The sequence below is a fragment of the Seriola lalandi genome, unplaced genomic scaffold (assembly GCF_002814215.2).
Source record: "Seriola lalandi dorsalis isolate HSWRI2012SDOR001 ecotype SW California unplaced genomic scaffold, Sedor1 jcf7180002053753, whole genome shotgun sequence".
NCBI lineage: Eukaryota > Metazoa > Chordata > Actinopteri > Carangiformes > Carangidae > Seriola > Seriola lalandi.
The window spans coordinates 191,644-217,993 of record NW_019524306.1 but is presented as its reverse complement, the minus strand read 5'-3'; the positions used below and the strand labels follow the sequence as shown (position 1 = coordinate 217,993).

Here is a 26,350-nt window from a genome sequence, read left to right as displayed (position 1 = left end):
TACAAGGCCTATACTGCTGATTAAGTGATTGGTAACATCAGGGTTTTGTCACTGAGGCCACACCACCAATTGGTATAAACTCAAAGCCTCTGGAAGTAGTCTTGAAGCACATGTTGCTCCTTGAACATGGCTAACGTGAAGAAAGAGTTAACGAGTGAGCAACGGGTTCGAATAAAGGCCCGTTTTGATGCTGGCTGGAGTTACCGCCGCATAGCCGAGGACTTGAGATGCAGTCCAAGCGCTGTAAAGTACACTTCAGACCGCCATGATGCCACCAATTCACATCAGAACCGAAAGGGGTAGAAAAAATAAACTTTCAGACAGACAAGTGAGGCATCTCAAAATTCTCAATCTTAAGGATCGAAGAAAGATCTCACGAGAACTGCGTGACGAGATCAACACCACCACGACTAATGGTGCAGCAGTGTCTTCAAGAACTGTGCGTGGGAAACTGGGAGAAGAAAGACTTGTTGGCAGAATAGCAGCAAAGAAACCATTACTGAAAGAGAAAAATAGAGTGAATCGCCTGAAATTTGAAAAAGAACACAAGAAATGGACAAAGGAAGATTGGTGTAAAGTGTTGTGGACTGATGAGTCCAAGTTTGAACAGTTTGGCAACAAGCGAAGAGTGTATGTTCGACGGAGGGACGGGGAGAGAACAACAGTTAAACACGGAGGGGGCAGTATTATGGTGTGGGGCGCCATTTCAGCCTCAGGAACAGGTGACTTAGTGAAAATTGATGGCATCATGGATAAGAAAGTATACCGCAACATTCTGGCGAGGCACGGAGTACCATCTGTCAGGTGTTCTAATCATTTCGGCCATGACTGTATATATGTACATTTAGACAATTTTAGAAATATTTGTTCTGATTTTAACATATCCATTCAATAGCTGTGATTTGTAGATCCATAAGGAAATCAAATCAAACTCGCATGAGGTAAAAAATACCTTTGTTTTCACTTTAATAATCTAACGCCTTTTTAATCGTTTATTTATTATGTTTTTTCTTAACTCTTAAGGAATGTTTGATCAATCACGTTTGGAAAATTTGAAATAATCAAACTATGTTTTTCACAGTGGATGTGCAGTTAGTATACAAGCATCCCAGCAACTGATAGTTTCCTACCAGATGTGAGATGGCACACTACAGGATCTTTGTAAAGTCACAAAATCAGTGGTGGGAGAAGTATTCACATCTGGAACTTTAGACAAACTACCAATACAGTAATGCTTTTTTTTGTATGAGGTCACAAGCCAAAAAGGTTGGGACCCACTGGTTTAATCTTTAACAGTGTGTTGTATATAATGTGTTTAGCAAGTGTTCAACTAACTACACCTGTCAAATGAATGTAGTGGAGTACAAGTGTAAAGCAGCATAAAATGGAAATAAAGCACAAGTACCTCGAATAAATGTACTTTACTTTCCACCACTGATTAAATGAGGTCATAATGCATCATATAAGTCACTTTTACGCACCACCAAAACACTATAAATCCATACATGCAATATGATAATAATGTGACAGGAAGGGTTAAACACGACAACGTCACCATAAAATCACCTTTGAGCACCAAACAAACACTACAATTCCCCATTTCCCCATCTTTCCCACAGTTCAATTCCCTGCTAGAAGCTAATAACCCCCAGCTGTGTGCCTGTGGGGTGGCGCTCAGGTGGGAGAGATTGAAAAAAAAAAACAAACCTGGGTGGATGCCCAACAAGACCTCCTCTGATTGGATAACGGTGACGTTTGGTGGGAGGTGGAAGATTATAAATACAGCAATGGCGGAAAATTTTTTTTTTGTTTGATCAACTTTGTAACGGTCTGAGTTCTCACAGGAAAACGGGCAGCATCTCCTGAAAGTCAAGTTTGCAATCTTACCTTCCTTTTTCCAAGATGAACAGAATTATTCTTCAACTTTTTGCAGTCGGATTCTGCTTTGCTGTCGGTAAGATAAAACTCTAAATTATGATTTATTCATTAAAATATATACATTTTTTTTCTTTATTGTAAAGCACCTCACTTGCAAAGCTTACCACCTGAAACTATTTATTAAAATGGACGGCTTTATATTTCACAGAGAGCGTACAATATCTTTCCCCCGACTAAATCTACGTTTTTTTGCATGAAGTTTGGCATGTCTGTATTTTACTGTGGTTGTTTTCCCTTAAAAATACCACCACAGTTTCTAGAGTGCTGATATATTTAGAATTGGCTTCTCTATTCTGCAAGTTTTAAATGGTTGGATACAGTTACATTTCGAGCTCTTTGCTTTCTGTATGGACCTTTTTATATTTTCCATGAACTAGTTTTTATTTTTAAGTTCCTCTTGACGTCTCTTTTCTTGGCAACACAGATTCGAAATGTCAAAATATTTTTGCAGGGCGTTAAAACTTCAATATTTGACTTTCTTTGGGGGGTGGGGGGTGTTTGGGAAGTGTGTGTCATGTTTTACTCGGTGGGACATTGTTGGGAGGGCACGGAGCTTGGGGCTGTCTGACTGGGTGTGTTCACCTTGTATACAGACTGTGTTTTCATATCAGCAGCCAAATAAGTGGGCAGCTTTGTGGTGAATTATATCCTGCAGCGAAGGACCAGTAAACAAAAAGTACCTCCAGTTGTTTAGCATAATGTTGCAAACGATTGTTGTCATATCATGGTATCATTTTTATGGGGTGTGATTCAGTTTAAGAAATAAAACCTTTTTGAAATGAAAATGGTTGTTAGCTAAAAGTAATGGATAAACAATTGGTAGTTAATGTTAGCTAACAAACTGCCACAATAGCAAGAAGTTACAAAAAACAGTTGAAATGGTTGTTAGCTAAAAGTTCTGGATAAACGATTAAAATAGTTGAAATGGTTAGCTAAAAATAAACAGTTGAAATAGAAAGATAAAGGGATGGATAAACTGTTAAAATGGCAAAAAGAAGTTGATTAGTCCATACTCTTTTATTTGGCTGACAGAAAACTACTTATCATGATAATTGATTAACCATTCCAATAATTTTTCAAGCAAAAATGCCAATTAGTCTCTGATTTAATCTATAACATGGGAGGATTTGCTGGTTTTCTTATCTTATCTGACAGCAAACTGAATATTTTGACTTTTGGACTGTCACCAGCATGGACTTGGACTCCAGAAAAAACATAATGGGCATTTTTTGCATTTCCCCAACATTTTTTTTTTTTTTTTTTTTATAAGAAAAGGACTCCAACCAACAGATTTACCATGTAAGATTCAACAGAGCACAGGATGATTTTGACTGGTTCCCACAGATGAACGAATTGGAGGCAGAGTTTTCCAGCACATCCCAGGCTTGACTCTAATGCTGTTATTACAGGTTGGGGTGAGGCAGTCTGTTTGTGGTACAAGAAGGTTCTTTTTTTCCAGACTGAATCATGTCCAAACCTGCCAGCCATGAGAAATTCCTCACCTTGTAACAGTGGAGGCTGTGCCCAAGTCTCAAATTCCACTTCTGTAGAGCGTCTGCAGAATGGGCAGGGACATTGCGTCCCCTGCTATTGTGTTTTTAAGCTATTGTAGTTGATTTTTGTCCTCAGGGTCCCCTCACCTCTGTTGTTTTGGTCTCCTGTTTCAAACCACACCCTCTCTAGAGGGAACTATTTTCCGGTCATGGCTTCCTTTTTATACACGTTAAGGTGATAATGTTGACCCGCAAGTCCTTTACTCAAATCGTTGTTTGTGACAGAAGAGTGATTCACAAATGGAGATAATTACATACTGAGGTTTTTAAAACTCCCTTTATGAGTGAGCACAGGAATTCTCTGCAAAAAATAAGAGTTTTACATTAAATAAATGGACATACTGGTATGAAATACAAGATCCAACTTTCTCATACTTATGCAAACTTGTCCTGTTAGTCTTGTGGAGAAAAATTGTACAAGACACTCATCAGTTAATCACTCAAGGTATTTCTGGCTCTATTAATGTCCTTTCTACCTGCAGCTCTTAAAATTCACAACTGACACCAGAGTTAACATTTTCTGAAGGCAGGGCTGTTTTTTTAGAAGGGGGAAAAAAAAAAAAGATGTTATTTAAAGTCCACTCCTCTGTGTAGATTTGATTACAAGTTTTGGTTTTTGACTATTATAACTCCTATGTCAGTTTCTTTCTCGCACGTTTAGGGTTTGTTTTATTAATCTGTAAAAATCAATTCACAAGAGGGTAATCAAAAATGTTACCGCCCCAAAACATGTCATCTGACTATTCTTCCCATGAGCCTGGTTAATCCCTTCAAGGATGTTGCCATTGTGAGTGAGAATCTACTTTACATCCAAATGCACACGAAGAATATATTTGCACAACACATCAGACCCACCCGAGCGTATTTATCTTTACTTTTCCTGATGTTGTATAGTTCAAGGAAGATAATTATCCCCTATTCAGATGAAGCGTTGAGTGCTGTCTTAGCATATTTACCCTCATATTACATAAACTTGTTTGCATATTCATTTAATGTCCTGCTGTCACATTTCAACTTTGTGTGCACAGTGGGATGGTGTTGTAGCACATGACTCACATTGTGAGTTTAATTTTAGCTCAAGTTATTCACTGTTTTTCTTTCCAGTTGCTCCCATTTTCCCACAGTGAGCTGAAACACAAAGCTATGTAACACCGAGCCTTTTTTGCTGAAATGGGTCTGTAAAAGAAGTTTTCAGCTTGTGGGAGGCTGGACTGAGTCACTCTTTACTGTTTTTCATGCGTTTCTGTTTGTCACACATGGATACACTCATGTTGAATTCATGACAAAGCGGTGACTAGAAACGACACTTAACTTTAACCACAGACAGGACAAACTCTTAGTTACCAGCTCCTCCAAAAGAACTGATTTACAGGAGAAAACACTGCATCTAATTCCATGTGTACTTCTTATAAAATCACTTTTATTATTTTGTTGTTCCTTAGTATTTGATTTAACAGGAATTTATTTTGTTATGACAACCGTTAGCTTCCCTCTTCTTGTTTTTCCTTCTGGTTTTTGGTTTGTCAACATGTCATTGCAGTAGAAAATTGAAGGGCTGGTGCTCTATGATCTGTAGTTTCAGTGAATGAGCAGTAGAGGGCAGTATAAAGCTGACACTGCACATTGAGGGATAGTAATGTGCCACACCTGGGAGTTCAAACCTGTTCCTTGCTATCAAAATGGAGTCTGACAGCACTTTTTTTATTCCAGCTGAATTGGTGGTTTTGGCTCAGTTTCAGGCAGAGCGACTCACTGCTCAAAAGTGACTTTTTAATCATTTTACCACTGCTTTACTAATTTTTTTATTATTATTTTTTTAATTGGTGCCATCTCTTAATGTTAGATTTCTTACTGATCATGGTATTTCTACATATAATCCTGTAAATGAATTTTAAATACACCTAACAGCCCTACACAAAGCTAATGCAGAATTAGTATTTGTGAAAAATGTTCCTGTAGTTTGTCTTTCTCTGTTTTTCTTAGGGCAGATAACCAAATTCAAATACTGTTGAATAGTTTTAAGTACTTGTACTGTACAGTATTTTGATTTTCTTCTACTCCACTAAATTTGAGTTGAAAATACACTCAAATACATTTGATTGACAGCTCTAGATACAGGTTTTACAGTTTGATCAAATTATAAAATGTGTATGTATGTATAAAATGAGATGACAAAATTTTATCTGAACATTATAAGCCTTGTGCAGATAAGATTTATTGCAGGATAAGACTGCATTACTTTTCGCTAGGTGAACCTGATAACCTGTCAGCTTGAGTGAAAATAAAGGATGAGTGGTGGTGACTCCAACACTTTAAAGACAATTTTCAGTAGTCGGGACTTCCCCCTCTGAAAATCAGTGGCTGCGTTTGCTCAGGTATTTCCTTCTTTGTGCACCTGTGATAACATTGGTGTTAGGGGACTGATGTAATATTAAAAGTACATCACAAGAGAAGAATCTTTCCTGTGATGAGGAAAGAATTTTTTCTTTCACTGACTGACAAATATATCACCTGATATTTGAGCAGTCACCTGTATCGTGATAAATTGTATCCTGCAAATATGCAGCGTTGCTTCTTGCGCACCAGTCTCCTCTAGCTACTGTGTCTTTCAAAAGTGAATTTTTCCACCTGTTATTGTATAGATATATGCTATGGATGTTCCTTATGATTAGTTTCCCTGTCACTTAAACAGAAATTTAAATTTAGATTAGTCGACTAGTACGAAAAAGCATCACCAGTAGCCGTCTTGGCTTCCATGTTTGTGCTGAATGTGGTTACATATTCCTCTGTTCGACTGGCTATATGCCAGTTTAATCTGGCAGCGAACATACAACCTCTAAATCAGAACTGCTGGTTTTACTAGATGTCGTCTGTCCCACCTTGCTTGTTTACAACATCCGCTGCAGCCCCAGCTAGTGGCGGGCTAGTGCGTGACATTTCAGATGAAACAGACAACCATAAAATATTAATAATTAGTTTGACTTTGGTGCAGATAGTCGAGTAATCGCACACATCCCTAATATATACTTTGCCTCTTTTACCCAGAGTCTGTTCTTTAAGGAAACATGCTGCTGTGTAGATGTTTTGTTACAATCGTAAGAGGTGAAGACGCAACCAATTATGTGTTGAGACACTTCTGCTGCAGTGAACAAACAGTCTGCTGTAATTGAACATCATTAGTTTTACTGTTCCCATGTGACTTCACATCCAGACTGCATCAGACTCGCCACACCTTGGCCATAGTTGGGTTATGAGACAGTGCACCCCTGGGCACAGACATGTACAAGATTCCCCACACACCTCTAGCATAACAGCAATACACTCGAACATAAATTCTGAGTCTGTGGTAAGTGTCGCTTTTGTTTTTATTTTGCGCCTGATTAAAGTTTGTTTATGCGTCTTTGTCGTAGTTGCTTGATTTACTGTCCAATCAGAAATAATAGTCATCTCACACTGAGGCTCTGGCTCTAGGCCTGTTCAGTAATCCTCACATGACCTTGACAAAGAATTCTTGTGCTTAAATGCTGGTGAAAAAAACATGTCCTAAGCAACACCGATTTATGCGTGTTGTTTTTATAAACAGGATGAGTCAATAGCCTGAAGAATCAAGTTGGACCAGAAAATATGATGTGTAACATGCCAGTCAGCATTGCAATGTGCTTAGTTGCTGCAAGGTGTGACAGCATGGGAGTCACTCTGCAATATTTTTTGTGTGATTGTCATATTATGGTTTGTTACTTTAGTACACAGGGTCATCAAAGGTGTTGTTTTTTTTTTTGGTGGCTTGTTTTCAGAAAAGTCATTTTGTCTCCCGGATAAAGAAATCTTTGTTTGACTTAAGGCCAGAACGTATTATAGTGATTATATATATAAGTAGGCAATAAGAAAGGATGCACTGTCAAAAGTCTCTAAAGTTCTACCTGGGTGTAACCGAAACCTGCATGACAGGGTGTGGGGTTGTGTACAATGGTATGGGTGTGTTTTCACCTCTGTGGTAAAGAAATGGATTATCCTGCCAGATTGTGATTTGAAATCGGGGCCGTCTCACAATATCGTATAGGTTTACCTGGTGAAAGTCAAATCCTCCAGTTAGTGGTAGAAAAAGTGAAATTTAAGAAACATGATGATGATACAGCAGTAACGCTGTAAAAAATATATCTTCTTTCTGTAAAATACTAGAGTTGGATATTTAATTGGCCATTAAATATTTATCTCCAGTAATTGTTTTACATGTTTTTTTTAATGTAGTGTGAGAGATGTAAATATTGCATATGAAATTATTCATTATTTTAAAGGGCCATATTAAAATGAGCCAATTTTTTGGGGGTGTTTGTTTTGTTTGTTTTTCTTTATTCCTGCATGCAAAGTGGACCATTTGAGAATTCAACTAAACTTACTTGGCTAATTATCTTAGAACTAAAACTATTGGTGATCAGATGATGCAGAGGCAGTTCAGACTGCGATTTAATGCTAGTTTCAGTATCATTTATATTGCATTTCAGTCTTAGTCTTCATTACTTGGGATGATTTGGTTCAAATGCACAAAACTACAATGCATCAGAAGTAGTGTATATGAATTTTGTTTTAGACTTCAGATTCCCTTTTTAAAATACTCAAGTACATACTGTGCAGACACAATAACTAACAAGCATGTTTGTGACTTCAGTGTGATTAGTGTGAACTTTATCCAACAGTTCCAGTCACGGCACGATGAAACTGGAGCGACTGGTTTCTGAGGATAGCTCCAGCAGGGTTCACTTCAGCTGCTAACTATCTTCCCTCCCTCCACAGCACTATGTCACAGACTCACTGCAGTGGCCACTCCACTTCAGGCTTGTCTTAAATCTGTTAGAAAACAAATCTGGTTTTCCATCTGGTGTTACTGTTTCGAGGGGTCTTTTTATGACGACCTTAAGTAACTGAGTTTTTTTTTTTTTTCTGTTGTGAGCAATTTAAAAGGAAATAAGAGGATTTGCAAAAAGAAAAATAGGCAGGGAGATTTACTTCACTTTTACTTTGAGTTTAGAGTAATAAAGTTCACAGGTCTATATTTGATGTGCTCACGTTCCTCTGATAGATCTGAGAGAGCAAATTTAATAGATGCTGTCTGTGACTTCATGAATGTTTGCTCAGCCCACTGACAAAACTTAACATGTACTGCATCAGCCATTTTATCTCCAGTAATTCTGCAGGTGCAGTTTTAATTACTGAATTTTATTCACTGCTTACCGTATTTTATTTTGTGAGGCGCTTCACATTTATCCCTTCATGCTGAATGCAGTGCAGTGGTTCAGAACCCGCTTCTTCCATGTGAGCTCACTCTATTTGAATAGCCTGAGTTGATGACCTTCTAGACCTGTTATCTGCAAGACAAGGCTTTTGTCAACATACCTTGGCTCTAAACCGAGTTCCACACAGGGTACTATTATCTGTAGTCTGCAGTTAGTTTGCTGTTTCTAGAAACTAGTCGCAGCTGATAAAGGAAACGGGTACACTGCTCAAGTTTTATTTATATAGCTCAAAATTTGTCCCATAGTGTTTTACAATCTATACATGCAAGAACCTCTGTACTTAGATCAGTTTGGATTTATAACTGGGCCGTTCTGTTCAGTTTTCTGGTCATTTTAATCACAAGGTTAGAGAGAAGTGGCAGTCGTAGAATTACAAAATAAAACAGTAAGTCACTAATAACTTTTATAAGTAACAGTTTCAGGGAAAGTTTAAAAGTGTTTGAATGAAAACTGCGATGAATTCAATGAAACAAGCGATGGCATGACCTCGACCAAAACCTCTTCTGTGCTATGGATCGGGTCAATTGTTTCATCCATGGTCACTGACTTTATATCTCATAATCAACATGTATGACTGCTTTAAAAGCCAGACTTAATCATGGAACTGAAACAGTCCTCCATACCAAACAAACATGAGAAAAAGCTTGGTGGAATGAACACATAATTATACCAGGTATAAACTGCTGTAAACCTTTTTTTATCACTAATTCTCCTGTTCTTTTCTTCCTCCTTCTGTATGTCCCTCCCTCCCTTCTCATCCCTCCAACTTTCTTTCGATGTCAGGCCAAGCTCTGCAGTGCTACAAATGCAAACTCGGCTTCTGGAATCTGTGCATAACCACAAAGGACACTTGTGACGAGGGAGAACATTGCTTCAGTGGTGTTGGGACGGCAGGTGAGGAGCTCAGTGGCTAAAAATCTCACTGGACAACATTCTCCTTTTTTTAAGAAGCTTTTCAACACTCGCACAAATCCCCATCAGTTGCATTCCCTCTCCAATAAACCAGGATCACTTTACTCTCCAGCAAATGTAAAAGGATTTTCATTAAAAGGTTGAGTAACGCAACATAAAATTTAAGTCTTAAAGCCAATGATTCCCAACCAGGGGTAATATGACCTCATGGGGTTGTTTTGCAGTTGGGAGGCCCGAGGTGTGCCACAACTAGTTAACCATTCAACCTCAGTTGTAACACACTAACATCATGCGTTGTAATTTATTGTTGGTGTGTGAAAACTAATTAGTCAGTGAGCAGAGAGGTTTAAATGTTTAGCAAAATGTCACGAAAAACAGGTGAAATAGCTAAAAGGTTAATATTTCTACACTCATGAGGACAGAGGAAAAAGATTAATTAAAATTGTTAGATGAAAATATATGTTGTGTTCATACATATTTAGTCCTTCTCATGAGGGGTATGGTTATTTGGGGGAACTCGGATTAATTAAAATCATCAGTTGCAGCTCTAAACACACACTCATGTTTGTGCCTTTATGTTGGATTTATCTGGTGTTACAGATAACAGACCTGCCTTTTACATTCTGAGATATGTTTTTTAAAAATGGTGATCACAATCACTATGTATCTTCACTTACAGTAGATAAACCAGACTCAATTTCTCCTTTCACACTATCACAAATCATTCATTCTTCCAGTGTGTGGCAGCGTAGATAGCCATACATCAAAGCACTTATTCAACTTACAGGGAATCTATTTACAAATTGGATTTCAAGATTTGGGTGCCTACAGTAAATGTAAACATGTGAAGTTGTCATATGAAAAACATCTCCATTTTAAATTCGAATTCTAAAATAAAAAAATTAAACTGACGGTGACTGAAGGTCTATACGATCTGCCAACTGTCGACACCAGTGGAACAGACCTGGATCAACTTCATTCAATCAGTCGTCGCACCCAAATCATATTTAGTTGTCTCAATAGTTTTAAGAAGGGACCCCGCCTTAGCTACAGGCAAATGTGTGTTCCTCTGTGAGTGCGCCATTGTTGTCCAGAAATGTACTAATTAATTAATTAGATTAAAAACACTCTCATTTGCACAGGGTGACAGGTTTTCTTCATTATGATGAACACACACTGTATTATTTTGCTGCTGTTGTGAACACTTATTTCTGTTTTTTATTTCTGCTGTTATTGGTTTAAAAATGTTTATAGTCCGTCACCATATTTTACCATTTATAAGCAGTATATAAACATTTCATAAATTGTTTAACTATAATGTAGTTTTAAGCAGATCCGAGTGTTAAATACAGTAAAAAATAGTTGTAGTATTATAAATGTCTTAAAAGGAAATGTTATGACACATACCGTCAGGTATGCAAGTAGGTCACATACACTGTCCTTGTATGACTCATATCTGCCTACAATTACATCAGTGTTACAAACCAGTTATGAAATGTTAATATATTGCTTGTAAATGCTAAATAGGGAGCTTAGGGTTAAGTGTTGCTTCCTATAGTCTTTTACTTGTCGTTAAAACCTCGAAACCAAAACTGGAGTAACAGGATCTTCACAACTTGAGGTGTATCGGCGCATTCCTCTGAGTGTGAAACTCCAAACAGCCATTTCAAACAAACACAATGAACAATGGACCCTGACAGTGATTGTGTATGTTTGCCGTCTGTCTACAGCCTCCTTCATGAATATCACGATGAAGGGCTGTCTAGCTGAGGCCGACTGCAACAGCACCAAAGAGGTAAACTTTCCCAGCAGCAGCTCCAACACCACCGTCTACACCATGACCAAGACGTGCTGCAACACCGACCTGTGCAACGCCGCGCCCGGTCTGCCGGGGGCCTCCGGGCTCAGCCTGACCTTCGCCACCATCACTGCTCTGCTTGTGGCCAAAGTCCTGGTTTGACAGAGGATATAGGGGATACATGGATGACACACAGTGCATACACACATAAAAACACACACACTACATGTTGCGCACACACACGAGCACTACCAGGATTAAATCAAATGCCCTCCTCAGACATGAGCTCTGTGGTTTTGCAACTTTTATTTCTCCACATGAGTCTTGTGTTTACTATCCTTGAGGTGTATTGTACTACTCACACAAGTGTATATCTCAGTTAAAATTTATTTCACTCTTTGTTTTTGGATTTTTAGTATGTATAAGCCCTCATTTCACTGCAGGAGATGTTAAAAATGTTAGCGGACAGACAATTTAAAGTCTAAAATGAGTGTTTAACACTGACAGGATGCAAGTTCCCTGCCGTTAACTTGAAGGAGCAGTCTGAAGTTTTGTTACAATGTCGGTCAGCAGCTGAGTCACATGTTGGGTATATCGCTGTATGACTATCTAGGACAGATGGTGCTGTTTGCTATAGTTTAAGGGAATAGTTTGACACTTTGGAAAATGTGCTCATTCAGCTTTTTAAAAAAAAAAAAAAAAAAAAAAAAACTTTTTGGCCAAGAGTTGCATTAGATTTGATATCAGTCTCATGTCTGTGTGAAAAATACGAAGCTAGTAACCAGGCGCAGTTAGCTTAGCTTAGCATAAAGAGTGGCAACAGCTGGAAATGGCTAGCCTGGCTCTGTCTAAAGGTTTAAAAAAAAAAAAAAAAAAAAAAAAAAAGAACCCACCTGCTGCAGCTCCAGCTCTGTCACTCCGCTTGGCTAATGTTTCCACTTTTGCCACAGCCTCCTCTCTCTGTTGACAGTCCTACCTTGAGCTGAAACTGGAAAAAGGAGACTTTCCCTGAAAGCTCTCACATCTGACCTGGACTGGCAAAGACTGGTACTGGACTGGTGAAGGGATAAAACACACAGATAACTAATGTGTTCAACAACTGTGATTTTGTTACCTGTAGTCAGAACCAGGCTAGCTGTTTCCCCTCGTTACCGGTCTTTATGTCAAGCTAAGTTAACTGTGTTCTGGCTGTAGCTTCATGTTTGTCCTACACACATGAAGGTTGTATCAATTTCCTAATCCAACTCTCTGGTAGAAGGGGAGTACGTTCATTTTCCAAATTGTCAAACTATTCTTTTAATTTATTGCCTTTGACCCACTGTAATGTCATTTTAAAGTCATAATATTCAAAAGCCAATATATGATTTCAAAGCTTCCATAAACATTTCTTACTTCTATTCATTTCATTTTATTGCCAGTTGCTTTGCATTCACTTTATTACCATGTCGCTAACATAATGTAAATGGGGCCCTTGGCTTTTGTCTTGCAGTATCTGTGAACCTTTTTCTTTTGGACTACAGCAGCTTCATTAACTCTGTGTGTAACCGTAACTGTTATATTTTTGATATTGGTAGAAACGTTTGTCTTGCTAGTTTTGGATGTATGTATGTGGAGAACGTGATGAAATCAATCATATTGTGTTTGGAGACTGAAAAGTAATTGAGATTACACAAATTTCAAGTATGTCTATTCAAATCATTCTCTATTTTGTATTGGCTTGTGTTTCCGCATTAATCACTGATTATTAAAGATCAGTTACCGCTCCCTGAATTTGACACATCTGGCATTACTCCCAAAAACAGAAACATGTAGGTGAGTGTGAATGTTTTTTGTGAAATTGGTCATGTAGATAATTTGAAGACAGCAATAAAAAAATCAAAGTGGGGGGAAAAACCTTCCTGTGTTGTGATTTTTAGTTTCTTCTTTCAACTCGGTGCCATCCTGCAGGACCAACTGGTTCCTCAGGTTTCATTGCCCCGCAAAGGAGACGGTGCTGCAGGAGGGAACTCGCCTATCTTGATTCCAGGTTTTTGCACAGACGGTACATTCTTTACATATAGATAATTGTAGGATGTTTGTAAAACTGGTGACTTTAGACATGTGTGGCCTGACTTTGGTGGTTTAGAGGTTTCCACTTTATAACAACAATATGATTAAAGCTGAAACAATTAGGTGATTGATAAGTTTAGGCCAAATATTCACTGATTTCAGCTTTTCAAATGATCATTTTCTTTGTCTCAAACTGAATATCTTGAATTAAAGGCGTGGCAAGTTAATTTAACCAGCCTATTTCATTCACTGCGAAAAAGTGCTTTACACAATGCAAAAGAATACAAAATATGAATAAGATAAGACTAAGAGAAGCAGGTCAAGGTAACTGAATAATAACATACATGCAATTTGATTGAGAATGATGAATAAAACAGTGTTAAAAAGGCAGTGTGATGGATAAGATTTATGAGAAGCTCCACACTTTAATTAAAAACAATTGTAAAAAGGTGTGTCTTCATTTGTTCCAGATGTGGAAACATGGGAGCTAAAGTTAAACATAAATCAACCAGCTTCACTTTGCCACTTTGGTTTCTGGGTAATCTTAATCTCATGAACTGTAATCAATGACTTATTCCACTTCTTGAATAACAGATACAGAGAGTTTGATTGGCTCATGGTATGCAATTAGATCTTGCATCAGCCATCCTTTGCATTCCTCCACAGTCTTGCCCTGACGTAAAGATAGACAAAAGCCCCTCTTGTCTCCTCCCCTCACCTGTCTTGCTATAAATCTCAGGTCTCATCAAACAGGCTCATCACTTCTTACTTCACACAGCATCCAAGAAGCTTTAGACTCTCTGAGGAAGGATTTTTTTTGTGTGTGTGACCTGAAACCAAGGACCAAATCAACACAACAAGATGGGCAAGATCCTGTTTGGAATCATTGCAGTTGTTGCATCTTTCATTCTGGGTAAGATCAGAGATCAACAGTTATCAGGGTTTTTACTGGAAAGAAAGATATGATGGACATGAAATTTGGCTATTTCTCTGGCGGTGATTGGTTTGATTGAGTAATCTGTAGTGCAAAGATTAGCCATGAAAAAAAGGGCGGGAAAAGCTCAGTTGATGAAAAGATTGGACACTGATTTCAAATTCATTAGCATTCATTTCATTTGTATTACTTGTATTACTATTATTTTATCATAAAGAAAACAAAAATCACAGTTGAATTCAGCTTTTTATTGATTTTTTATTGACATCTCATTTGCCCAAACCCGTGCTTATACAGTACAGAAATTAGTTTTTGGTAAAAGTGGTATTACAGAATTGTCAATTTTAGATTTTTAAATGAGTCAGTTCACCCAAAGTATAATGATAGATATTTTCTAATTTAGCCCCGGTGGTACCTTACCGTGTAGCTAGTTTAACATTCAGGTGTCACTGAAAAGTCTGTTGCCACTCAAGATTATCCACAAATGTCACTGTCAACAATTTTCAAAGGGACTATTTCTTCAGACGAAAGTAGCTCCATTAAAAACAGTTTGACACCAGGCGTCAGGATCATGCAGGGTAGTGTCAACTCTCTTCAACTATCACCACTAGAGGAAACGGAGACAATTTGTTTTCTTTGAGTGATTTGGGTGAAATAACCAGTTGTTTTTGTGTGCGTTTCTTTTAATAAGCCCCATGGCCAGTCAGTTCTTTAGAAATCCTTCATATTTGCTGAAAAAACAACTTAAGGTCTCCGTTCAGTGAAGTGCACCACTGATTAGCATCCATTCACACATTGACAATGAAGATTCAAATACAGTATCACTGAAATTGACAAGGTACCACAGCGCAGGGTGTGGCAAAAGGTCCAACTGAATGGTCAGGAAAAACACGTGTAAAAACACGCATGTGTAATTATCAAAGCGACATTAGCACAAGCTCTTATAAAACAATCGCTGCCATAATATTATAGCATGTTACGGGTTTACGGTTTGATAATCAATCTCAGCTCTGAAATGTTATGAAATGATTCTTGATTTTAACCTTTGTGCGTTCACTTGTGTGTTTCAGCGGAGTCCCTGACCTGCAACAAATGCACCTTTGGCCTAGTGGGCTTCTGCCTCAACTCTGCTGAGGAGTCCTGTTCGTCCAACTCCAGTGTTTGCTTTACTGGAAAAGCCAGTAAGTCACCTGCCAATAATCTTCACGCTCACGCTCACACTCACACCCTTTTCCTTTAAACATTACATAACAGCACAGGCATGAATCACATCACAAATCTTTACTAAATCCTTTGACACCTAGACACATGGATTAACAAGCACACCCTATGTTCCCTGCTGTGTCCCATGTGACTAGATATGCATGTTTTATCTTCATGCTGATTCAATGGAGTGATTCCTTTTCTTTGACTAACGGTTGCCATACCAGTGGAAAATTACGTCTTTACAAGTCCTGCACACTGGTTTAAAAGTAGATGGAAAAAATAAAAGCCAGAATAAAAGCAGTCATTTAAACAAAAGATTTCATGATTTCAGGGCAATTGAAATAATAAGGGAAGGAACAAAAAAGTAAGCAAAGGAAGGAAAGGGGGAAAACAATAAAAAAAATAATGATGTAAGATCTGATTCGCAAAATTAGTGTATGAACATCCAGGTATAGTGGCTTAGGTGAATTTGGTGCAGTAAAAAGTGCATTATTTCCATGCGGTGGAGTAAAAAGTAGAAATTCTAACAAAACAGAAACACTTGAATAAAGTACCAGAACCTCAAAACTGTATTTGATTTAATGTACCATGCTACTCCCGGATTCTTTTATCAGTCTGACACAACTATTTCTCCTCAGCTTTCCCGTCACTCTCGGACTTCGTTGGCTTCAACACCCAGGGCTGCAAGGATGATTCCAGTGGCTGCAACGCGACCACCAACGCCACCTTGCTGAGCGTCAACTACCAGACCAAAATCGAGTGCTGCTCAACAGACAAGTGCAACCCCGTGCAGCTCAGCGGGGCCCCGTCCACCAAGATGACCTTCACGGCCGCCATCGGTGCAGCCGTCCTGGCCTCCGTGTGGGGAAGCATGCTGTAAAACGCCTAGTGCAACATCACAAAACCGCAGCAACCAGCTGCAACCAAGAACCAAAGGCACTATCCATAGTAAACTCTTTGGACCTGGTGATTTTACGAGTATGTTTACTCATATGTTCACAGTCTCTATTTTTCATAACTCATGTCAGAGGTCACTTTTATGATGAAGTTACATAAACTACATAACTCAGGGAAACTCCACATCAAGGAAGTTGAGCAATGGCATGTTTCAGGGAAACATTGAGTTCATAAAATCTTCCATGTTGTTGCTTTGCTTTTTGTTTTTATAACCAATAAATTTATTTATCCTTTTACCTACTTTGTGTCTCACTGGACAATTTTCTTCTTTTCAACAAAAAAGATGACATAAATAGTTTAATAGTCATTTATATGTCAAGCAATATTCTACTATAACGATTGTACTTGTACCAAAGGATATACTGGCGGAGTCGCCAGTGGGTACGGAAAAGCTCAACTGATGAACTAATAAATTTACTTTACAACATCAACATCCATTTTGCATTTGAGAGCTTGTGAAATCACTCAAGTGAGGCGTGAAGTTGAAATATTTAACTAAAAATCATATATATACAGTTGAAGTACAGTAGGTAACTTAGTAATGGACCAATGGTTTTCATGTCCAGCTTCCGTCACTCAGCATGAAAGCAACCACAGCCACTTAAACACTAATGATTCAAATATGTTGCAATAATATCCACTTCTTTACAATCAATAGTGTTAATATGACAGGCGCTGTGAAGGTGTGACTGTGTTCCTATTTCGTTTTACTTCACGTACAGGAATATGTCATCCCTTTCCCGCTCTCTTATCTCTACAGTTGACATATTTTACTGATATAACTCCCCCGGTGTATGTAAATCTGAATCACTGGTCCACAAAACCTAAAGCTTCAGCACACCTTTTGAAACGGTCACAAATTAGAGACGACCGAAACTCTTCGGAGGTATCTTCACCTGCAGGTAGATCTAAGAACATCACGATGAACAAACTTCTGTGGAGCTGTGCCGCGCTGTTGACTCTGTTTGTTACAGGTAGGGGTTTTTTTTTTGTTTTTTTGTTGTTTTTTACAAGGGAAGCAGTAACTTTGGGGGGGTGTTCCTGTGTATGGGTTCAAAATAAGGATCAATGAGATGTTGAGCTTGTGAAATCATGATCAGAAATAATTTCAAAACTTGCAGTTGCATACCGCACTTAGTAAACCTGCCATAAAACCTTGCATGAGAAAACAAAAGCATTGATATAAGGATAAAGTATTTAGATATTCTCATTTTTTTCTGCAATCTACAAATCTGTTCCACACATTCAAAAACTAGAATTTATCCTGTAATGTGTTGACTTTAAATTTATTCCTGAACATCATTTCACAAATTATGAATCTTATTGGCCCATGTTTTTGGCCCCGTATATCATTCAGTGACAGGGTATCCAGCAGTTAAAGTGGTTTATGCAGACGTGTGTTATCAGAACAGAACTGTGCGGTAATTTGGTTAATTTCATTTCAAATTCATGATGTTATTTGATGTGATGTTATTTAAAACATAATGCAGTGCATGATGTATGACTTCAGCAAGCTGTATGAAAGATCTGCCCATTCAAACAAGATTTGCCCATTGAAAGGATAAGTTCACCCAAAACATCAACATTAAATATTAACATAAACATTAATCTGCCACTAACGATACAGATGCTGTAGTTTTGTTTGTATTTTTTTACAGACTTTGACAAAACATACCTTGGATAGTTTTTATTGTAACCAGCACATTGTGTCTGTGAAAATCAAGTTGATGTTAAATGTAAGTACCACAAAACAAATCTCATTCAGCTCTAATGTTACAGGGTGGAGCCAGAAAAACTTCTCATGACTCATATCAACTTCAGCAAATAAAACTGTGGCTTTTTGTACAGTTGGCTTCAAAGTCATACACATGTATCCTGTATTTAATTGCATTTTAGATAACACACCCGGAGGTGTTCACCTTGAGAGGTTACGAAACAAAAGTCGTGATGTGTGCTTTGTGATTACTTCAGGTGCTTGTTTGATAAAGGTGTAAATAAATGAAGTCAGATATTTAGGAATATTTATTTGACTTTTTCCAGAGGGTTGAGATCAAACAACATAAAACATTCCTTTCCAGTGGTCCTGTTCATGTCCCTGTCTCTCCTCTCTCACAGTTGAGTCCCTCTCCTGTTACACCTGTGATGTGGCGATCCTTGGCTCCTGCCTCCGTGCAGCACCTATAAATTGCACTAGAGATCAGACCAGATGTTTCACTGCAGTTGCTAGTAAGATGAATGACACATTAATCTTTTTTTCATACATAAAAACAATGAACAAAACGCCTTTTTTTGTCAATGTAATGTTAAAGATAAACTGTGTTAGACTTTCTGCTGACGCTGAACAGATGCATGTATTGCACATACACACAAAGAAAATATAAAACACAATTAAAACATGAATAAATGAATCAATAGAGTTGGCTGTCCTCATTAAAATAAATTTAAAAAATGATTTTTGGACATGCCACACATAAAATATAATGTTTCTCATATGAAAAACTGAAATACAAAAGATGTCTTTCTGCATAGAGGAGACACAAACAACCACAAAGAAACCGTAACGACAGCCACATCCCTGCTGCATAATTTAAATCAGTTCTGGTAATTAAAAAAATTAATCATAGTAAATATCTGCTTCTTTGCTTCCTCCAGAGTTTAGCGCCGACCTTTTGGATATCCATCAACGAGGCTGTACAAAAGAAGATGCATGCAGAAATGAGACTGGGGCCATCCTGAATGTTAACTACACCATCACCAGGACCTGCTGCAGCACCAACCTGTGCAACGGAGCTGCCTCCATCCAGCTACCTATGACCGCGGCTCTGTGCGCTGCTCTGGTGGCAGTTTTGAGCCAATGGGCCCTTTAAAGAGGAGGAGATGGGACAACAAATTGTTCCTTTAAGTTTCCAAAAAAACACATAACTTTTTTTTCTGAGGTCACAGTCTCTCTACATTTCCTGTTTGAACAATTTTTGGCTCTATATTCTACACCAGGACTGAATGCCTCTGTTTAAGCAACTTAAAACCAATAGTGATTGTTAAAAAAATAAATTATTTCCTAGTGAAATTGTATTTCCAGTTTTCCCAGAGTGTTTATTTGGAACACAGCCTCCACATGATCGGTATGATACGATATGCTAACATAACTGTTGTCTCGGAGACAAGGTTTGGATAATGCAAACGACGAACAAACAAAACAGTGTTAAAGTAGTAGTTTTCACATTTTTGTTGTGGGCAAGATGAGAAGATAAATATCACTCCCATGTCGGTATCTTAATTACAGCATAGCAGTTTTACTTATAGCAGTCTGTTAGCTTAGCACAAAACAGCTATTGTGGCTCTGTCTGAAGAGGATAGATCCCGCCTTCCAGCACCTCTTATCATCTAAACTAATATTATATCTTTGTTTAATCTGTAAACAAGATGAGAGGCTGTGGGTTCATGGAAGTCACATATCTCTTTGAGCTGTAAGTCTCATCATCACTGTGAGATTGGTATGAAACCATAAAATAATTTGCAACAGAACCGCTCATAAAAATCACAATATATTGTTTATACTCTTTGGCTTTTGTACAGATTAAACAAATTAATGTTTCCCACTATTTCAAGTCTTTGAGCAAAATTAAGCTAACCATTTTAGCTCATGTAACTCATGGCAAATAAGAAACGAATGAACTCCAAATATTATAAACTGCTTTTATTTGGGTATGTATGTTATAAAGAAACATGCAAAACATTTAGCACCTGTGGGTAAATTTAAAGCTGTGACAAATAAAGGAATAGTTTGACATTTGGGGAAATATGCTAGTTTGCTTTCTTGCTGAGTGCTAGCTGAGGAGATTGATGCCACTCTCTTCTCTGTATCATAAACATGTAGCTACAGCCTGCAGCCGGTTAGCTTAGCCGCAAATTGTTTTCTTTTTTCTCTCTCTAGTTAAGTACATGTTAAACAAGTGAGATTTAAAATGTTAATTAGCGAGCTTTAGAGCTGCTGACAGAAGGATTGTTTTTTTTTTTTTTTTTAGATAGAAGCAGGGTAGCTATTTCCTCGAGTTTCCAGCTTTAGCTAAGTGAAGCTAACCTCTTTACAGATGTGTACTTCTTAAACAGCTGTTTTCAGTGGATTTGGGAGTTGATTTTTTCTTTACAGACTTATGAACCACTGTGAGTAAATTTAATGCTGTTGCAACTTTAGCCCTTGTTTTTTGACTAATACCAAACAAACTTAAAAACCATAATGTACTGCAGGTTGATTCAAAGATGCAAATAATGTTTTGAGCTCACAGCTTCTCTTCAGTTTCTATTTCTATTCTATTCTACACTCGAAAAAACACTTGAGGTCTCACGCACAGTGCCAGTGGTAAAGACTGAGTGTCCATGATCTATGTGGAAATTGTCAAAAGTAAAAAAAAAAATAGAAAAAAAAAGATGGCAAAGAGTAAAGGGAGTGTCTCTTCACAGAGATTCCTATTATTGAGGACATTTCCCATTATTGACTGAAACTTGGTAGCTTTGTCCTCTTTTGTAATGAAATGCTTTTGAAAGTGAAGGTTCAAACAAACACAAACACACACATATTCAACTACGCATACACACAAACACAGTAAAGAGATGACCGTCCATTATCTCTTTTTCTCTTTGTTTGGCTTTTCAAAGCTGTCTGAGTTTGACAAGTGAAAATGAAAGGCATTCATCTTTTTTAATCATTGTTGATGACCAATCTGAGATCCTCATTGCAACCAGGTGACCAAGGCTGATAAAGCTCCCATTTCAGACACTGACCTGGACAGTTGGATCGTTGCTCGTCTCTTTGACCACCGCTGTTACATTTGGATCTTCTTATTTGTGCTGAAACTCTCTTTATAAAACAAACATTTGTGTAAGAGCAAAATGAAAAAATTGCTATTTGTCTGTGCAGCCTTTATGGCAATGGTTGTTACAGGTAGGGGCACGCTATATCTCACTATATCTTCAGTTTTGAAAAAAAACAAAATTCGTCTTCACATGTCTTTACTTGAACTAGAGCTGCAAAGATTAATTAATTAAAATGTATTGGCAACTATTTGGACAATCGATTCAGATCGGTTCTGTCACTTTTCAATCAAAAATTCAAAATATTTACTGATTGTAGCGTCCAGGCTGTAACACCAAGGTCTTGTCCTTGGTAATGTCTTTCTGAAAATTTGGGGGTTTTATGACTTTTTGGCAGTTTACTTGTAAAGGATTCAGTATTTCTCCACCAGAATACAACGAATGAGTGACAGTGGAAAGAAATCTGTAAAACAATTTACTTTTGACAAGCTGTATTAAAATTATATGGTATAAATTGACTTGTGACTTTCATGCAGAGTGATTCGTATAAAACAGTAACACTTAATAAAAGCTCTGAGGCACCGAAAGTGTTTGATAAGAACATTTTATCATGTTGAAATGGCATTTCTGAAAATGATGTCAACTTTGCTGACTTTGACAATGATGAGAAGTGATAAAGAAGTTGATCCTGATGCTGCATTTAGGTCAGTGGTGGCTTATTGTGTAATGTTCTGTTACTTCAATAATGTTCCTCCCTCGTATAAAGAAAGCAGTACGTCATCTGTCTCAGCACTTTCTCTCTCTTATCTCATCCTCCTCATGTGCTCTTCTAAATCTCTCATTCATTCATTTCATTTCATTCAATCATAGGTGAGTCGCTGACCTGCAACACCTGCAGGGTGGGGATCGCAGGTAAATGTCTGTTCAGCTCCACTGAAACCTGCAGCGACTCTCAGTCCAGCTGCTACTGGGGAAACCTGGGTGAGTGACACTTCAATGATCCTTTGAGTGTCACAATGTGTCGGCACCTCTTTATTTTTAATGTAAAAACTCCAACAAAAACTCTCTTCGTCTCCTTGTCTCCCCATTTCAGCCTTCAACATCAGCAGTTTGCTCAGCCTGCAGACCCAAGGCTGCCTGGCCTCCTCCCTCTGCAACCAAACTGAAACGGGATCCCTCCTGACTGCCGGATACACCGTCAACAGGACCTGCTGCAGCACCGACTGCTGTAACGGAGCCGCATCCATCCAGTTCTCTCTCACTGCTGCTTTGGGCGCCGCCCTACTGGCTGTTTGGAGCAACTTGAGCCTTTAAAAATGAAAACAAAGATCCCCTGTTGTCTTTGTGTGCATGCAACTTGATGGATCCTGTAGACACTCCTGTATTGTGATAGTCGTATTGTTGTAGCCTTTATGCCTGGAAATATGGGGTTTTGTGAAAATATAGACATAGTATGAAAACTCTATACATCTTCAACTACCACAAAGTAAACTTTTAACTGCCTGAAACCTTTTACCGCATGTTCATAACAGAGGTGAACAAATAATAAACTATATCTGGTTGGTTGGTTGGTTGTTTGTTGAGACCGAACGTAAGGACTGGGAAGCTACAAATGAATTGCCTATGGGGGATAAATAAAGTTGTCTGAACTGAACTGAACTAATAAAAGTTACATTACATGCTCTGACTTTTTATGCACTTGAGTTTTACTTTCCTCTAGGCTGTGAATGTAAATCTTATCAGGACTTCCTCTTTACTTTCCAGAAAACACAAAACCTGATGAACTTCATTCTTGCACATAACTTTACCATTCAGTCGTGAGTGGAATCTTTTCATTGCCTCTTCAGACAGTCACTAGACTCAGACCGAGGTATTCAGACCTTGAAATAATATCTATTTAAACTTTCTAACTAAGCCCGTTGACCTCGTAACCCTGAGAAGGATGAATAACTTCTGGAAAGCAGTGACTGTCCTGAGCGCCTTCATCGCAGCGGGTAAGTTCAGAATAACTTCTGAGGTGAAATAAGAGGATTTGTCTTCACATACAGTCTGTGGGTGAAAATGAGAACACAGATTTAATTAACCCTAATTCTTTATTTGTAAAGAAGCTAACAACAGATTACCTAAAACAGGCCTTTATATATTATTGTTCCTTCTGCTTTTGTGAGATCAAATGTGTTTACTCTTAACTACATCAATGTCTGTCTTTCAGACTACGTTTTGTGTGACCTCAATATTAACTAGACACGTCTGTGTTAAGTACTGACCTGCACTATAATTGCTGGACAAATGTAGTCAAAGGGAGTGGCTTTTACCTTGATTGCACTCTGGCCTCATTACCAGGAGCAAACAAAGTGCTCAGGACAAAGTCTCGGGACAAACAAAAATAAAGATTGATGGTTGATTGAGTCTCAGGTGGTTTTGCTGCGCTGCAGCTTAATGACATTGTGTCTGGTACAATTGTCTTGTGCAGGACTAATTGCCACAGATGTCAGAGGGGAATCCTGTTCTGAATTGATACACATTATGAGACTAGAGGCAATTTAAAAGCAGCATAAAGCATTTGGAGAGCGTCTTGCTTCCTGAGTACCTGGTTAAAAAGAATTTAAGGGTAAATGTATTCACTTGCCTAAAAATGCAACAATTCATAGACTTTAGAAATTTAAGGAAGCGTATGGACTGGACCTCTAGTTTCAGGGGCGCATTGCATCCTAGTTTATAAAAAAATCAGACAAAGGGCAAAATATTGTTAGGAGTAATGCCAGTTTACTATGAAAAAATAACCACTGTAAGTGAAACACACAATGGGTAAGGATGAGTAGAATTACTATTAGCTATAAAATAATTTTAAAACGCACCTTTCAGGAGATGACAGAGTAGAGTACCACTGAATCATCAAGTGTCATCTGACTTTCATCTATTCTTATTATAAAATGGAAATACTCATTCACAAAACCTTTAGGGCTTTGATTTATTTATTCTCTCTGCTTTCCTGCGGCAATTCGACTCATCACAGCGCATGAGAACAAATATTATCAGTGCGAGGATGGCTTCAGAAAATCCCAACCAAAACCAGATTTCTAGCACAGATTTCCTGACACTGTTCAACTCAAGGAACTATGTTGTTGAGCGAGTTTCTGTGAACCTGATTATCACAGGTTTCCTCCTGTCTTTCTTTTCATTGCACAGCACACTGCCTGAGGTGCCGTCAGTGTCCTGTTGGCATATTTGGGACGTGCCTGCTGGGGAGTGATGTCACATGCAATAATGCAACTGAGAGCTGTTATACCGGAGAAGCGCGTAAGGAAACCTCTACAACACTGGAAATACTGCATTTTATACAGAAATGTACAATAAAACCAAACATGAGAAAATTTGGTTAAAGCTCAGTTTTGTCACTGCTTCTGCAAATAAAGTACAAAGTACAAATAAAGTACCTGCACAGTGTGAATAGTTGATAGATTAAACAGTGGCAAGAGAAAGGATGTGAACCCTTTGGAATGACCTGGTTTTCTGCATTCATAAAATGTGAACTGATCTTAAGTCACAAATAAATGAAGGATATCTGGTATGATTGTTCCTCTCTTTGTTTTGTGACGCATGGTTCATATCAGCAGATGTTTGAGTAGCTTTAACCCACACTTCCAATCTAGTTTCATTGATCGGACTCCAGGTTTGTGAACTCCTGATTCCAGTTAGTTTTTGTTGATCTCATTAGCTGAGGGGTTCACATGCTTTTTCCAACACTGTGAATGTTTGAATTATGTTTTCAATATGGACAAGAACAATACAAGGATTTGTGTGTGATTAGTTGAAATAGATTGTGTTTGTTCATGATTGTAACTCAGATGAAGATCTGACCATATTTTAAGACAAATTTATACATAAATACAGGTGATTCCAAGGAGTTTACTCACTTTATCGTGACGCTGTATATATGTAGAAATATTATTGTTAATTATTACTATAAAATCTGATAAAAAAGTAATAATTTCATTAATTGAAATGGATGGATTTTGAAGGAGTTGAATAGGAAAGCTCAGTACAGAACAGATATCCAATGAAGGTTTTTTGGTGAAACAGTGAAACCAGCTGCTGGTGGCACAAAAACACTCTAAATTAACCTCCTTTAATTTTCACATTCATTTTCATTCTCCCAGAGTTCAACGCTACAGGGACGCTCACCCTGCACACCCGCGGCTGCCTGGACTCAGACCTGTGTGGGAGGACGCTGACTGGCGCCATCGCGGGCGCTGGTTACACCAGCAGTTTCCAGTGCTGTACCACAGATCTGTGCAACGGAGCCTCCTCTGTGCAGATCTCCCTGACTGTGGCCCTTTGTGCTGCCGTCCTGTCCTCTCTGTGGGGCACCTGGGAGATGTAGTTTTACATGATCTGCCCATGTTTCTACTGTTGGTGTGGATTTTTACTGTTTGTACTAGTTGAGTATTAATCAGTATACTCCTAACACTGATTTGTCCTATTTACCTACTAATGAACTATTTTAATTTGAATTTGAAATCCATGAAGCACCATTAAAAAAGTCATTATAACCTGTTTTCTGCCTCTTGTCATCATAAAATACGGATTCAGGGCGCTCACTACCATCGAGGACACTGAAATCATGTCTCCAATACATTATTTAAGTAACATAGAGGGATTTTACAGCGGTCAGCAGTTATATTTTTTGTTAAATCAGGTGTTTAAAACTTAGTATATTTAATGTGAGTACTTCTAGGCCAACAAATTTAATTTCTGGCAGCAGAGAGAAGGCTCAGAGGAGCTTTTAGAGCTTTATGTTAAGAAATAAAACTGTAATGTTTCATTTACGGGTCCCTAACTTCCTGGAGTGAACTACATAATCTGGTTAATTACAGGAAAAAACAGACAAAGTTCTGAG

At 38.1% G+C, this 26,350-nt stretch overlaps 4 protein-coding genes across 5 annotated transcripts; all 4 read left to right on the top strand.

Moving 5' to 3' along the window:
- The first annotated feature begins 1,805 nt into the window (after positions 1 to 1,805).
- LOC111651723 (sperm acrosome membrane-associated protein 4-like) lies at positions 1,806 to 16,878 on the top strand. Of its 2 annotated transcripts, XM_023401746.2 has the most exons (5): positions 1,806 to 1,954; positions 9,566 to 9,676; positions 11,425 to 14,454; positions 15,546 to 15,656; positions 16,320 to 16,878. In XM_023401746.2, exons 1-3 carry the CDS (start codon positions 1,903 to 1,905, stop codon positions 11,652 to 11,654), a joined length of 393 nt encoding a protein of 130 aa, XP_023257514.1. In that variant the 5' UTR covers positions 1,806 to 1,902; the 3' UTR covers positions 11,655 to 14,454; positions 15,546 to 15,656; positions 16,320 to 16,878. The 2 variants fall into 2 exon arrangements, with proteins under 2 accessions (XP_023257514.1, XP_087028906.1); XM_087172780.1 differs by lacking the exons at positions 1,806 to 1,954; positions 9,566 to 9,676 and having other exon boundaries at positions 14,299 to 14,454.
- A 461-nt stretch (positions 16,879 to 17,339) lies between these two features.
- On the top strand, positions 17,340 to 19,710 carry LOC111651724 (uncharacterized). The gene is made up of 3 exons (XM_023401747.2): positions 17,340 to 17,612; positions 18,754 to 18,864; positions 19,291 to 19,710. Exons 1-3 carry the CDS (start codon positions 17,561 to 17,563, stop codon positions 19,503 to 19,505), a joined length of 378 nt encoding a protein of 125 aa, XP_023257515.1. The 5' UTR covers positions 17,340 to 17,560; the 3' UTR covers positions 19,506 to 19,710.
- Positions 19,711 to 19,812: 102 nt separating this feature from the next.
- On the top strand, positions 19,813 to 23,137 carry LOC111651720 (uncharacterized). Its single transcript, XM_023401743.2, has 3 exons — positions 19,813 to 21,580; positions 22,321 to 22,431; positions 22,544 to 23,137. The coding sequence occupies exons 1-3, from the start codon at positions 21,529 to 21,531 to the stop codon at positions 22,762 to 22,764; spliced, it is 384 nt and encodes a 127-aa protein (XP_023257511.2). The 5' UTR covers positions 19,813 to 21,528; the 3' UTR covers positions 22,765 to 23,137.
- A 147-nt stretch (positions 23,138 to 23,284) lies between these two features.
- On the top strand, positions 23,285 to 26,007 carry LOC111651725 (uncharacterized). Its single transcript, XM_023401748.2, has 3 exons — positions 23,285 to 23,444; positions 24,640 to 24,750; positions 25,611 to 26,007. The coding sequence occupies exons 1-3, from the start codon at positions 23,393 to 23,395 to the stop codon at positions 25,832 to 25,834; spliced, it is 387 nt and encodes a 128-aa protein (XP_023257516.1). The 5' UTR covers positions 23,285 to 23,392; the 3' UTR covers positions 25,835 to 26,007.
- Positions 26,008 to 26,350: the final 343 nt, after the last annotated feature.

Bases quoted from the DNA above. Each gene is read 5' to 3' on its own strand.
- LOC111651723 (XM_087172780.1), top strand. From the start codon at position 14,403: ATGGGCAAGATCCTGTTTGGAATCATTGCAGTTGTTGCATCTTTCATT. The intron at 14,455-15,545 runs GTAAGATCAGAG...TGTGTGTTTCAG, and splicing joins TGTTGCATCTTTCATTCTGG to CGGAGTCCCTGACCTGCAAC. The intron at 15,657-16,319 runs GTAAGTCACCTG...ATTTCTCCTCAG, and splicing joins TTGCTTTACTGGAAAAGCCA to CTTTCCCGTCACTCTCGGAC.
- LOC111651724 (XM_023401747.2), top strand. From the start codon at position 17,561: ATGAACAAACTTCTGTGGAGCTGTGCCGCGCTGTTGACTCTGTTTGTT. The intron at 17,613-18,753 runs GTAGGGGTTTTT...CCTCTCTCACAG, and splicing joins GTTGACTCTGTTTGTTACAG to TTGAGTCCCTCTCCTGTTAC. The intron at 18,865-19,290 runs GTAAGATGAATG...TGCTTCCTCCAG, and splicing joins ATGTTTCACTGCAGTTGCTA to AGTTTAGCGCCGACCTTTTG.
- LOC111651720 (XM_023401743.2), top strand. From the start codon at position 21,529: ATGAAAAAATTGCTATTTGTCTGTGCAGCCTTTATGGCAATGGTTGTT. The intron at 21,581-22,320 runs GTAGGGGCACGC...ATTCAATCATAG, and splicing joins TATGGCAATGGTTGTTACAG to GTGAGTCGCTGACCTGCAAC. The intron at 22,432-22,543 runs GTGAGTGACACT...TCCCCATTTCAG, and splicing joins CTGCTACTGGGGAAACCTGG to CCTTCAACATCAGCAGTTTG.
- LOC111651725 (XM_023401748.2), top strand. From the start codon at position 23,393: ATGAATAACTTCTGGAAAGCAGTGACTGTCCTGAGCGCCTTCATCGCA. The intron at 23,445-24,639 runs GTAAGTTCAGAA...TTCATTGCACAG, and splicing joins GAGCGCCTTCATCGCAGCGG to CACACTGCCTGAGGTGCCGT. The intron at 24,751-25,610 runs GTAAGGAAACCT...TCATTCTCCCAG, and splicing joins CTGTTATACCGGAGAAGCGC to AGTTCAACGCTACAGGGACG.